The 13,605-nt window shown below is 53.0% G+C and overlaps 1 protein-coding gene across 3 annotated transcripts; it reads right to left on the reverse strand.

The window, feature by feature from the left end:
- Positions 1 to 439: 439 nt before the first annotated feature.
- Positions 440 to 8,698, reverse strand: ZDHHC22 (zDHHC palmitoyltransferase 22). 3 transcript variants are annotated; one of them, XM_060620381.3, is made up of 3 exons: positions 8,087 to 8,698; positions 5,623 to 6,162; positions 440 to 705 (listed from the first exon to the last, which is right to left on the reverse strand). In XM_060620381.3, exons 2-3 carry the CDS (start codon positions 6,146 to 6,148, stop codon positions 440 to 442), a joined length of 792 nt encoding a protein of 263 aa, XP_060476364.1. In that variant the 5' UTR covers positions 6,149 to 6,162; positions 8,087 to 8,698. The 3 variants fall into 3 exon arrangements, with proteins under 3 accessions (XP_060476364.1, XP_081652104.1, XP_060476365.1); XM_081795978.1 differs by lacking the exon at positions 8,087 to 8,698 and adding an exon at positions 7,495 to 8,012; XM_060620382.3 differs by lacking the exon at positions 8,087 to 8,698 and adding an exon at positions 7,013 to 7,467.
- Positions 8,699 to 13,605: the final 4,907 nt, after the last annotated feature.

Raw genomic sequence — 13,605 nt, forward strand, 5'->3', positions numbered from 1 at the left:
CTCACACATGGTAATTTTAAACATTTTTGCCTACCTCTAGGTCCTGGGAGCATCATACCAACAGCAAGAATCCACTCTCCATCCTAACATGGGTCTGAGAGGAAGAGCTCTAGCCAATAGCAGTGATGACATGAGACATGGGAGAGAGTGGATGAGCCTGGCAGAGGGGGAAAGCAGGGGCTCCAAGGGGGAAGGAACAAAAGCAGAGCCCTCCTAGCAGTTGTCTGGCTCTTGGGAGCCTAGCAATGCCTGAGTGGCCATTTTTCCTTCTAGCCACAATCCACCAGCCAACGCTGTTCTCTATATGTCACAGACCAGGGATGGATGCTAGGACCTTACTGGCTCAAGGTTGTATTGGGTCATGGGCGGAGACAAGAGTGCCACGGTCTTATGTTCAGGAGGAGTTAAGACACACACACAGAAATGATGGGAATGCCTGCTATTTGTCACGCTGCTTGGAGCTCTCACCTCCAACATTGAACATGGGGACCAGCAGGCCCAGCAACCACCTCTTCCCGAAGACCTCCTGTAAGTTCTTGCGCCAGGGCCGGGCCCTCACCGCCACCCCCTTCCGCACCTGGTGGCGGGTTTGCCCCCTCAGGATCAACAGCAGCTGATGGCAGCAGAAGCCGGCGCAGGCCAGGCCGATAGCAAACCAGAGGTAGAGCATGAGGATGACGAACATTTCAGAACCGAGGACAGCTCCTGCAGGGGGGAGGGGAAAGACCAGAATCGCTTTACACCCAGGCCACGTACTGAACTGCGATCCATGCAGGCGCTTTCCACTAGGGAAGGAGGGAGATTAATGAGACTGAAGCTATATGCTGTAGCAGTCTCAGCGCTGCAGCGAGGGAAGGAAGGATGAACTAGTTGCCCTAACTTTTTCTTAGTGCCCACGGCTCCTGAAGTGAGAGGGGAGAACTGGGGGACGTGGGGGAGAAGAGAAGGTAGCTTCTTCTCCTGGCAGTGCCTAGATGCCACCATTTCCTTAGAGTCAGAGATGCCGTCTTGCTCTACCTTCTCTTTGTGATCTGGAAACAGGGAGAAGGTGTTTTTTCAGGAGCAGAGGGGGGTGAGCTGAGGATGCAAGGGAGGGAGCTGGCTCCTGGGCAGTTGCCTTGACTGCAGCCCCATCTCCCTACAGAACTGGGAACACTGGCGGGGAGGACTCTGGAAAATGACAGCATGATGGAGAACAGGGCCTAGTCATCAAGAAGAAGTCACAAGCTCCAAGGGCAGTGCAGAGCGCTGACTTAGAAAATAATTCAGTCATTAATGTTAACAAGAGGACAGTATGGCCACGAGAACATTTGGCCAGAGCTGTCAGCCAGGGCCTGCTAAGGCTGGAAGAGGCCCCCAAGATCATCAGTCTAGCTCCCTGCCTTGGGCAGGACCTCTCCAAACCCCTCCAAACTAGCATTCTCTATCATTGGTTTTAAACATCCACTGAATAAGAGATCCCACACTCTTCGTCAGAACTGGGGTGGTCAATCTATGCTAAGTTTGACTCTCCCGGCTCTGTGGCCTTGTATAAATTATCTAATCTCTCCAAGTTACAGTTTGCTCATATGTAAAATGGGCATAATAACAATGACTCCATAAGGTTGCGTGATTCAGGGAAATGGTGTACAAAGTGACCAGCATTCTGGTTCACACTCAGTGCAATGCTCCCTGATGAGGGTCATTTATAGATGAGGAGACTACATCCAAGAAGGGCTCACATTTAACTCCCAAGACCAGCCAGCTTTCTCCTTCTTTCCAGGGCTTTGAGTCCTGGATGGGCTGCAGCTTTGGCAGCCATGGTAGAGACACCTACCTTGACCAGCCTAGCAGCTAGGGCATGGGGTCCAGGAGAGAACTCAAAAGCCCTCCTCAGCCCCTCTCTCCCTGCAGTGCAAGCCAACCTCCACCCCTTCCAATGAGATGAGGGTGCCTGTTCCAGAGACCCCACCTTACAATCTATTCAGCCTCTGCAAATCTCAACCATATCCTTCTTCTCCAGCATTCCCCTGGCTCCAACCCACCTCTTCCCTGGTTTCCCCAGTCCTCAGTTTCCAGACCTCTGAGGGTTGGGCTTTTAAAATTTGTCCAGTCTGAGCAGCGGTGGACTCCACAGCCAGGAGGATGTGGGCCAGATTCAGGTTTGCTCATTAACAGCCTCATCTTGCCCTCAGCCCTAGGAGATTTGAAAGGTTTCTCCTTGCAAAGTTGGAGACAAATAAGTCCAGCTGCCCAGGGGATGGAGAGCTCACTCTAGCTGGCATTTGGAGCAGCCCCTCAGCTGGCATGGGGCGGCAGTGGGACAGGGCTTACATAGGGCTGTTCCATCCCTCTGACCCACTTCTTCCTTGTCAGCACAGGTTAGCTCAGGCAGCCACGTGCAGGATGGAGGATCCCGGGACCATGGTGCCCTCCAGGCTCCAGGAATGCTGACAGGCAAAGATGGCCCTCCAGCTGTGATGTGAGAACATCAGAGCTGTCAAGTGCAGGGCCTGCCTTGCAACTCAGCCGCAAGGATAAGCCTGAGTTGATGGAAGCTGTTTTCCATAGGCTTTTTTCTGGCACTAAATCAAGACATGCGGAAAAGACCTCGTGGCCTTTTTCTGGCCCCTTGCAGCAGCTACAAAAGGCTATTCTGGGGACCTGCTTTCTCTTGAAGTGTTTGAAGTTGCTCAGCCTAGCTGCCTCAGCTCCTCTGAATTATTTAATAATAGTTCTTCTTTTAGAAAATCACAGAATTTTCCTAAAGGGCCTGATTGGTCACACCATCCAATCTTTCCATCTCTGCTTCCTACCAAGCATCTATAACACCTTTGACAGATCATCACCCAGCATCTTTAATAGACAGCCAGGGACAAGAACCTCTTTTCCACCCAAAGTAGCTCGTTCATCAAGAAGCAGCTCCAGAGGCAGTGTGGTGCAGTGGAAAGAGTATGAGCTCTGGAGGCTAGCAGCTCTGAGTCCAAATCTTGGGTTGGAGTCACACTCGTGTGGTTTGGAAGCAACTTAACCTTGCTGAGCTTTTGGCTCCTGAGCCTTTAAAATGGATGTGATAATCCACATACTATGTGTTCAGCAAATGCTAGTCCCCCTTCCCTTCTACTGGACTTTCTGGTGGCACCAACCACGCTGGCACACTTATCCCAATGACACAGGTCAGATGGTGTCATCTCCATTTCCCAGATAAGAGGACTGAGACTCAGAGGGCTGACACAACCTGTACCAACCCCCTGAAGCCCAAAGAAAGGACAACTTCCAAAATTGAACTGGCTAGTCTCCCACCTCCTTGGCATAAGCTGAGGGCCAACACTCCCAGCCATGCTGTGCTCTTGTGGCAGATCTGACTCAGGTCGGTACCACAGTTGTGGACAGCTCAATCTATTAAACAGCTTATCCCCTCCTCTTCCCTCCTGTCCACCTGCCCTCCTGAGCAGATGAGAGAGGGTGTGCCCACAACCATTCGGGTTGAGAATAGAAGGAGAAGACATAGGAAGGGAGACACTGATGGGGTCAGGTGCATGCGTGGGCGGGGAGGGAGAAGGCCTGGTGAGGGGGAAGAAGGAAGGTCAGCAAAGGAGGACGATGGGTGGGACGGGAGAGTTGGAGATTAGAAACCTTGGCCCCCTTTTCCCAGTGGGTATGGGGAGGAGGTAAAAAGGGGTGCTGCAACAAGGATCTGGGCCCCAAGGTAGTCACCGACTGGCTTTGTTCTCCCCCAGATCAAAGTAAGAGCCCCTCTTCCCTTCTATCCTGTCTCCCAAACCTAGCACATATGGACAGGCCTCAAGCCCAGGCTTATCTCAAATCAAACCATTTCAGGATCCTCCCTTTGGAACCATTCATTCTGATGTGATGATGCTACTTGGAAAAGAAAGTGTAATCAGGCTCTCTGGCTCTCCTCATCCCTCCACCTGTCTGTGCTCACACTCCACCCCCTAGCCCGCCCACCTCCCCTCCCCCGGTCTGGTTATTTTGGTCCCAGCAGCCTCCTAGGCCGGTGCCAAGATCCAGAAGGCCCCAGAGTTCCAAGTTCTGGGCCGAATTCAGCCACCAGCCCTCAAGGCAACCCCACAGCTGTGGCCTTCCCGAGTTTCTGAGTTCCCACTACCCAAGGACACAACAGTTCTGCTCCTGTGAAGGACCGGGCTGCAGACCCAACAAAGACCAAAATGGTGGCTTCCCCCAGAATGGAGCAGAACTTTTATGAGGGTCCAGCCCAGGTACATCAAACTAAACTTGGGATCTCAATGGATGTAGCTGCAATGTCTGTCTTTGTCCCTGAAAGGCCAATGGTGTGCGAGATTCCCTGTGCTGCTGGGGGTTGTTTAAACACCTGAGCAGGGGTGGGGGCGGGACAGAGGCTGCTAGTCAGTAATAGTAAGATCCTGGGCAAGCCATTCAATCCCATATGAGCCTAAGTTTCTTCATCTGGGAGGTGGAGATAACAATCTCAGACACACACATGCATGCATGCTAGCAACTGTAAGAAACAAGTCAGCTGAAGTCAAAGGCCAGGGTAGGGATGGAAATGAGGTAGGGGCGAATTTCAAGGCCAGGTAAACTGCCAGGAGCCAGGTCCCTCTGTGCCAGGAATCATGGAGCTCTCCTTGGGGGCACACTATAGAAAGTACAGTCCCCACCAGGGTGCTCAAGAGAGTGCTGGTGTGAAGGCCCACATGCCTGGCTCCTGCAAGCGTGAGAGTCTCCCTGGAGGATCAAATCGCACGCCAGTGCCACAGCACTGTGATGTGAAGGTGGAGCCATTAACCACGGCTGCATCTCTAACCAGGGTGGCCCTGCTCTGCGCCATCTGCAGGCTAGAGAACAGCCTGGTGGGGACAAATTTAGTGGGCAGGAGGGTAGGGCTTACCCTTCTGCGGGGGCTGGCCTGGCACCCTGGTCAGTCTCACTGTGGTTGGTTGGCGAGACCTTTGGAAGGCAAAATCCTTGGGGGAATGTGTGAACAGGACTGGAGTCCAGGCAGAGGAAGGTCATAGCATGGGTGTACCTCACAAACTGCATGGAGGGATGGCCAGCACCCAGCCCTGTCTGGCACAGAGCAAGTGTACTGCCTGGATTGCCACACAATTCTATGAGCAAATAGTCAGTGGCAAACAAGGAGGAGATGATGAATGAGGATGGGTGGGGGCAGCGGTTGGAGAGGGAGGCGGCCGGGTAAAATACAGTATGCCCAGTTAACCTGAATTTCAGCTACATAACAGAATATTTCTTTATGTATTTCTTTATTTATAGAGAGAGCATGAGCAGGGGAGAGGAGCAGAGAGAGAGAGAGAGAGAGAGATTGAGAATCCACAATCAGCACAGAGCCCAACTCGGGGCTCGATCCCACGATCCTGGGATCGTGACCTAAGCCAAGATCAAGAGTCAGATGCTCGACCAACTGAATCACCTAGGCACCCCGTTAACAGAATTTTAAAAATAATATAAGTATGCCCTATGTAATATTTAGGACATACTTATATTAAAAGAGTTATGCATTGTTTATCTGCAGTTACAATTTAACTGGGCATCCTGTATTTTTCTTTACTAAATCTGGCAAACTTGGGGTTGGGGTGGAGGGTCCCTATGTAGGGCACAACCTGCCTGCCAAGGCCCACTCACCGGAGAAGAACTGGCTGATGGAGGTGGGAAGGAGCGTGAGGAAGGCCAGGGGGTGGGCGAAGGAGATGGAAAGGACTGCTGAGATGTAGGCCACCCCGGCCACCATGGAGTAGAGGCAGGCAAGGGAGGTGTAGAGGCAGAACAAGACGAAGTTGCGCATGTTCCTGCCGCCGATGCAGTTGCCGGTGAAGAAACAGTGATGATCGTGCCTCAGGGTGACTCTGGCGCACACGCGGCAGAAGTGGGTGCTGGGCGGGGGGCACGGGGCCCTCCTGGTCGAGGGCCCCTGGCAGGCATCCAGGTCGTCCGGGGAGTTCTGGATGACCAGGACGTAATTGCCCAGGGCATTGGTTGAGAGGAACAGGAAGAGCGCCCCGTGGAGCAGCGCGGGAGAGAAGAGCCAGGCGGCCGAGGGGTCCTGGCGCATGCTGGGCAGGAAGAGGAAGAGCTGCAGCACGAAGGTCACCAGGGAGATGCACAGGAAGTAGGCGGGGGCCACCACGTTGAGCAGCCTCAGGGCCAGCATCCTCGATTACATTCCTAAGGGGCCCAGGGTGAGAGGAAGACTTACTGCAGTGTCCAGGGGGCGCGATTGGTCGCTCCCGCCCCACTGAAACCCAAGCTCCCCACCCCTGTCCCTTGGATCACGCCTCCTCTCTTCCCCAATCCGAGCCCAAGCAGGTGTCAAACCCCAAGACCCAACTGGCCTCTGGGGGTCAGGCCCTATCTCCCAGTGCCCGCTTGGTTTTTGAGCAACCTCTGAGGCTCTAGAACCCTGGAATCAGGCACAACGAGGCAGTCTGGGGGGTAGGGGGTGGGGGGAATGAAGGGCGTGGGGCCAGCGCTCCGCTCCTTCATGGCAGTGGAAATGAGCCCAGGTTTGGGATTTCTCCTCCAGACTCCCTTGGAGGAGAAAGCAAAGAATTTGGAGTGGGGCAAAGAGAAATGACCTGTTGGAAGTCCTGCTTTACCTCCTTTTCTCTGACCCTCTGGCCACCCCCCTCCCCCAATGTTGGGCAATACTCAGGGACCACACCCCTAACCTAAGGCTCCTTGGAGGTATGTGTGCTTATAGGTCTGTAATGTGTGTGTGTGTGTGTGTGTGTGTGTGTGTGTGTGTGTGTGTTGTGTGTGTGTGTGTGTGTGTGTGTGTGTGGTGGTTGTGGTGTGGTGAGTGTGTGTGTATATGTGGGGGGCATTCCTTGTGCATGACTCTGTCCGTGTAATCTGTGTGTGCCTGGGTATCTGTGTTTGTGTATGTATATATCTGTGTATCACACACGCAGCCGCTGCCACCTGGCTTTTAGAAAAAAAATCAATTAAAACAATCAATACATTCACACACGCGCTCAGGCACCAGGTGAGGTGAAGGGGGGCGCAGTCGGAATACCTGTGTCAGCCGATCCTGGTCAGCCCATCTCCCCGACGCTGGCTGCCCTGGCTATTTCTTTGCAAAGAGCGTTTTCATTTGAAGCGACGAAATTAAAATCCCCCTTCGCGCCCTCCCCCCACCCTCCTGAAGCGAGAACCCAAACAACCCCGATGGCGCCGAAACCCTTTCGATGCCAACAAGCCCGCCCTGGGCGAAGGAGTGGATGTTTGGCCAGCCTTTTCGGCGGATCTACCCCCTGCTGCCGAACACCCCCACCTCATTCCCCACTCTACCCTGACCCCCAAAGCCCTGGTTCCTGCCCAGCTTCGGAAGCCACCGGGAAATAGGATTCCCGGCGCCCGAGAGAACTTTTCCAGGGGCTAAGGAGCCGGCGAGCCCTAGGCGCAGGAAAAGTTCTGGGAAGGCGGCTGCACCCAGGATGGGCAAATGCCACGAGGCCTCCGTCCAGGCTGTCCCGTCCGGATTGGGCGATCGATCACCTTGGAGTCCCCTTTGCAGGTGCCAGTGCCCCCGGGGACCTGCGGCCGCTACAGGGAGCGCGAGCCAATCTCCTCGACAGGAACTCAGCCCGGAGCAAGCCCGGGGGTGGTCGCTAGAGGCCGGGCACCGCCCCCACCCAGGCGCCCCCGGGGGCTGCGGCGGCGCTGCCCACCCCAGAGAGCCCTCGGCTCCGGTCTCCGGCGAAGCAAGTGTCTTCCCCACGCCGGTCGCCAGGGGGGCGCGGGAGCAGCCTCCAGATGCGCCGCGGCGCCTGGCAGGCGGATAGGGACTGGGGGAGCGAGGGGCGCTCGGCCGGCGGCCCCCGCGCCCTGCACCTGATCAGGGAGCGCGGAGACCGCCCGGGCGGTCCGGGGGCGCGGGGAGCTGTCCGCTCCGCACTGGCGGCCGCCTCGCCCGCGGCGGAGGGCGGCACGGCCGGGAGCCCTAGCGAGGCTGGCGGCGCGGGCGGCCGCCGGCGTCTCGGCCACCGCCTCCTGGACGCCGGGGAAGCCGCCCCCCGCGCCGCCGCTGCCGCCGCCGCCGCCGCCGCCGCCGCCGCACCGCCGCAGAGGGGTGGGGAAATGAACTCACCGAGCTCGGGTCGCGGACAAGAGGAGCCCCGGACGCCGGCTCTCACGCTCCCCGAGGCTGCAAAGTTGTGGGCTCGGCCCCGCTGGCTCGCAGCCTCCTCACGCTTCGCTTCGGGGACTGGGCAGGTAGCGGGGACGTGGGGAGGAGGGAGCGGGCAGCTGCCGTCCTCCCACTTGGGCGCCAGCGAGTGGGGGCCAGGAGGCGGCGGGGATGGCAGCTGGGCACCCCTCAACCCCGCCACCCCTCCCTCCCCTCCTGGGGGCGGCGCTCTGGCCACCCCTCTCAGCATCGTAGACTTGCCCCCCCCCCCCCCCCCCCCTTTTCCCCTGGAGTGGGCTGGGGCGCTCTGCCGACTTCAGCCACCAACTGGGGGGATCTGGATTCAGCGCTGATGTGGATGTGTTAGCCGTCATCTGCTCCTTCCTTCCCTGCTCCCCACTCTCTCGGAAGGAGGGAGGCCTGGGGGGGGGGGGTGTTGAGAGCTCAGTTTGCCAGGGGCAACACCCATAATGATCCACGTTGTTGTGTACAGAGGCGTTGAGAGCCCCAACTCTGGAGCCTGTCTGCCTGGGTCTGAATATCCCCCATCCACGGCCGTGTGATCTTCACATTCCAGTTTCCTCATCTGTAAAACAGAGATGTGAGGATTATGTGACAATATATGTAAAGCCGTTAAACAGGGCCTGCCCGTGGCAAGCTCTATTTGAGTATTAGTTCATAATTACTGCCACTGTTTACTGGGCTCTTGTTACGTACCAGACACTGTGCTAAGCCTTTAGCATAAGACAGCTTTGTTAATCCTCAGCAGAAGTTCAGTCATCCCCATTGTGCGGATGAGGAGGTTGAGGCACAGAGAAGCTAAGTCACACACCCAAGGTCATACAGCGGAGAAGTGACAGAGCCTGGGTTCGAACTAATGCATATGCCTTCAGCCTCTAGACACCCGGAATCACCCTGAGACCCAGGGGGAGCTCTCATTTGGGAGAAGGGAGGACAGCAGAAGGTTTTTATCCGGACCAGAAGCTCATGCCTAGAGCCCCACCCCTTGCCCCCTGTTCCTATGTCCTTCCTCTTCCTGACTCTACTATTCTGAGGTGGGTACTGAGAGGCACCAAGAGGGTGGGGACACCTGGCCCCGTGCATTTCAGTAGGGATGAGGAGGAAGCAGAGAAAGCTTTAGATACACTGCAGGCATAATGGTGTCACCACTACCCCAATTTCCTGGGCTGTCATAGCTCACTCATCTGGCCTATTCCTCTCCTCTGGGTGAAGGCTAAATTAATAAATAAATGTTTATTGCTTTCTCATCTGGTTGATTAATACAAGGGCAATCCCTCAAAACGAGGACCGTATGTTTATCAGCTCGGCCTATAGTTTTGAATCAGCAGACACCGTTTTCTCTGTGTTTTATCAGTATACATCAAAATAAAAAGGGGGCCAGGAAACCTTTTTATATTCTGAAGGGGTCTTACATGGAAGCAAAAGCATAGCTTGCTAAGGGCTGGTCTCTGAGAATCTGGTAGCCCTGTGACTCTGGAGGCTACAGGGCAGACACAGAGAAGCACAAATAGCCTTTTTCCCTTTAGAGCTGCTTTGTGTAGAGATCATGGCTGTCTGGGCCCTCTTTGTAAGCTCTGCTGGCCCCCGCCACTGGCTGGGGAGGGAGGGAGGCCGGAGTGCTGGGTTTGGGTTATATTGATTGAAGATCTCCATTCCTTAAATACCTTGAGAGTCGCGCAGTATTTCTAATTTTATTTTGCATATGGGTGTGTGGTGGGAAGGTGTGCGTCTGGATTTGCGTGTGTGTGTGTGTGTGTGTGTGTGTGTGTGTGTGGGGAGGAAGGGAGAGAGAGAAGATGTCAGTGGGGGAAGGGAGCACTCAGCCAGGAAAGAGTCTGGCTGTGGAAACGCAGATGGGCAAGAACAATTACTTCTGTAGAAATATAGTTTATCAACAGGAGAAGACATTAAAGCTTCAGATCTCCAGCTAGCATCTCCTCAGTGCCCCCCACCTTAGTGAATTGAGTAAGAAGACGTACAGCCAAATGTTATTTTGTTTTTCTAAAATTGGTGCTTATCCCTGACAAAATCAATAGGGAAGCCAATTTGAAAACCTCACCTCGATTCTGGACCCATCGGAATTAAGCAGACCAAGAATGAACAACTTTACTGCTACTTCCCAGCTGTGGGACCTTGAGCAGGTCACTTAACCCCTCTGTTTTCAGTCTTCTCACCCATAAAATGGGATGAAGATGTTACCTCGTGGTGATGATCAAATGGGATAATGTAATTTAAGCACTTCTGTCCTGGCAGGAGATTGGACAGTGTTAGCTTCTTCTCTTCCTATCTGTCTTCTGGGCCCTTATCTCTACCCACCAGAATATCTTGCCTTTCCAGCTAAAATGAGAGCTATGTTGGAAATGTTTTGGGGTCTCTTCCATGTCTCCTAAAATGGTTATTTGCCTCGCAGAGACACTGAGTAAAAGTGTACTGACTGATGAGTTGATACTAGTCTCTCTCTGAGAGGAAAAGCTGTGTTCCAAGGTCTTTGGAATATCTGCTAAGGACACAGACGCCATTGATCTTGCGTCCTGCCACTACCCACGCCCCCCTCCCCCCCAACTATGGTCTCATCGTCCATAAACAGCATCAGAAAATAATTTATAAACTACACTCTCCATTGCCCTTGTCATATATTCTTAGAGTTAAGCTATGACTATATCTGCGGGCGGGCCCAAGGGAGCGGGAACAAGACAGGCATCTGATAGCTGCCGAGCACTTTCCCAGAAATACGTGCCATAAATCTTGCTATTTGGTGCTATTATTTGAATAAAATGAATTCCCTCCCAAGTGGCTATCTTCCATTTTGCCTCAACATGTTGTGTACCCAGAGAGGAACTCTGTGCAGCAAGCGGCATCTCCCCTGGGCCGGGAACCCCACACACGTGTGTATCTGGCCCTATAACTCCCAGCTGTTTGGGATGGAAAACATTCCAAGATGCAAGGGGCCACAAAGAAGGAGGCCATGGGGATTTTCCTTCATTCTCATACCCTTATATCATATTGATTAGAGTGAAGATAAACTGGGGTCTTAAGGTTAACTGGTACCCTGAAATTAAGATTTTAATAGACATCCTCAGACAGGATGTTTTTTGCTGCAGATAGCAAGTCATAGCCAGGGGCAACCACAAAGTGCTCCCCGAGTCTCAGAAGGCTTAGTGAGACACCATCCCTGCCTGCCTGGATCCAAAAAGCATATAAGGGTCATCTTTGTCTTATCAAACCCAATACATGGAATTTGGATTATCACAGAATTTCTATTTGGAGGGGGTAAGGTTCTTGGCTGACGATGTCTTCATTTTAGCAATAACACGTTACTTTGATGTAGTAAAATGCTTTGCAGGTTGTAAAGTACATCCACAAAATTAAAATTTTATTCTATGAGTCTCTCAACAGCCCTGTAAGCTAGCTGGGACAAAAATTATTAAGCCCATTTTTCTTAGGAGGAAACTGAGTTCAGAGACTTGCTCCGTGTTAATTTGCAAGCCTTGCCTATGTTTGATTTAAAATGTAACTCAACGTGCAAGAATCCCACCAATACTCAACTTTTTTGGAACATCTCAAGTGCATAAAGGAAGCAGGTATATGACACAGTCCTTCAGAATAAAAGACCTGAATGATCTTCCTTTACGTGAGATTTTATATAAAGCTACATAAATAAAATAAGGCAAAGTAAGCCCGCAGCACATTAATCAAATGTTCTCAAGCATTCTGCTGTTTGTGGTGCTGGAGAGCGTGTATGGAATTAGGAGCCGTGATGCTCTTCAGCAAAGCCTACGTGTCAAGGTGGGAACAGCAGGTCTGAATGTCACCCTTGGGGTGACCGGTAGCCCCGGCAGTCTCCCTGGTGATTGATGCATAAGAGTGGAATTCTTGGTTTGGCCTGACAGCGCCTCCTTTAGAGTGTTCAGGCGGTGGAAAAACAAATGTGATCTTTTACCAATTAGGCATGGTTTCCGGGTCCTGGTAGGGAGGCCTGTGCCTGTGGGCCAGTGTGCAGCTTAGCCAAGGTGGTGGCAGCAGGATTGATTGGTGCTTTGGTCTCAAAGTGTGCAGGAGGTGGGGGGCGGGGAGCGGAGTGGAGGGGGAGGAAGAGGGGGCATAGGCAGGGAAAAGAGGAGGTGGGCAGAGAGCAGAGGGGAGAAGAAAAAGAGAGGAAAGGAGAGGGGCTGAGGGAGAGCACACTCATTTGTCTGACACAACCTCCGTATGTCTTCATGATGGAGGACGCTCAGGGGCGCGGGGGGAGATCCGCTGTCTCCATGGAGAGCGCTGCGAGGCCAGGTGTCCAGGATGGGAGGGAATGAGGCTGAAGGTTGACATCTCAATCAGAGGAGGAGGGAGGTGAGACCAGGAGAGGCACTGCAGTGCCCTTGGCTGCTTGTAAGACTCTGGATATGTTGTAATGGTCGTAGAGAAGCGGGCAGCCCAGACCTCACACCCCTGAACCCCTCTGCCTCCGTCTCCCCCAGTGCTCCAGCAGAGATGGCCCAGGGCCCAGGGCCCAGGAGAGAGGCAGTGTGGTGTGATTGGAAAAAAAAACAAAAAACAACCATGACCATTTGGTGTGAGCTTTCCGTGTCCGCTGGCCTTGGCCTAAATCCCTGTGTTCCTATTTACTTGCTGTGTGATCTTGAGCACCTTCCTTAGCCTCTCTGAGCCTCAAATTCTCTGTCCGTTCTTAACTTGCATTTTGTCATCAATTTTACATGACAAAGATGCCAACTCAATAGGCCCTGGGCTTTCTACTTAAATAATCCAACTACCGAATCATCTTGCATGCTTCCTAACACTACTGCCTCTGCGATGATCTTGTTTGTGTGTTTCTTTACTTGTTTACTGTTTGTTTCTTTTCATCTGATAGACTATAAACCCCTTAGGGCAGGGACTTACCCATTAGCTTTGCCTCTGTAGCTAGGACCCAGCACAGAGCCTGGCACACAGTAGGTACTCAGTAAATATTGGAATAAATAAGAGACAGTCTGGGGGACAAAAAGCATGAGGGACTGACATGGGGTGTAAAAAATACCTTGATTGTGGTGATAGTTACAGGACTATATGTTTACCAAAACTTATAGAACTGTACCTGTCAAAAGGGTGGATGTTACTATATGTAATTATACCCTTAATATCTGATCTTTATTTTCATTTATTTATTTTTATCTTAGAGAGAGTGTGTGTGGGGGGTGGGCAGTGAGAGGGACAGAGAGAGAAAGAGAGAGAGAGAGAATGCCAAGCAGGCTCCATACTCAGCACAGAGCCCGATGCGGAACTCTGTCCCACAACCCTGGGATCGTGACCTGAGCCAAAATCAAGAGTCGGACATTCAACTGGCTGGGCCACCCATGTGCCCCCTGACTTTAAAAAATAAACTATAGGGAGCAATGGATCAACAGAATTCAACTAATAAAGACTCATTTTTACTGACACTCATTATGTGTCAGGCTGAGAGGGGGCCA

Source organism: Panthera onca, chromosome B3, assembly GCF_046562875.1.
Source record: "Panthera onca isolate mPanOnc1 chromosome B3, mPanOnc1 haplotype 2, whole genome shotgun sequence".
NCBI lineage: Eukaryota > Metazoa > Chordata > Mammalia > Carnivora > Felidae > Panthera > Panthera onca.

Coding starts and splice junctions, on each gene's coding strand:
- ZDHHC22 (XM_060620381.3), bottom strand. CDS start 6,148: ATGCTGGCCCTGAGGCTGCTCAACGTGGTGGCCCCCGCCTACTTCCTG. Junction 706..5,622: donor CATCAGCCAGTTCTTCTCCG/GTGAGTGGGCCT, acceptor TCCCCCCTGCAG/GAGCTGTCCTCGGTTCTGAA.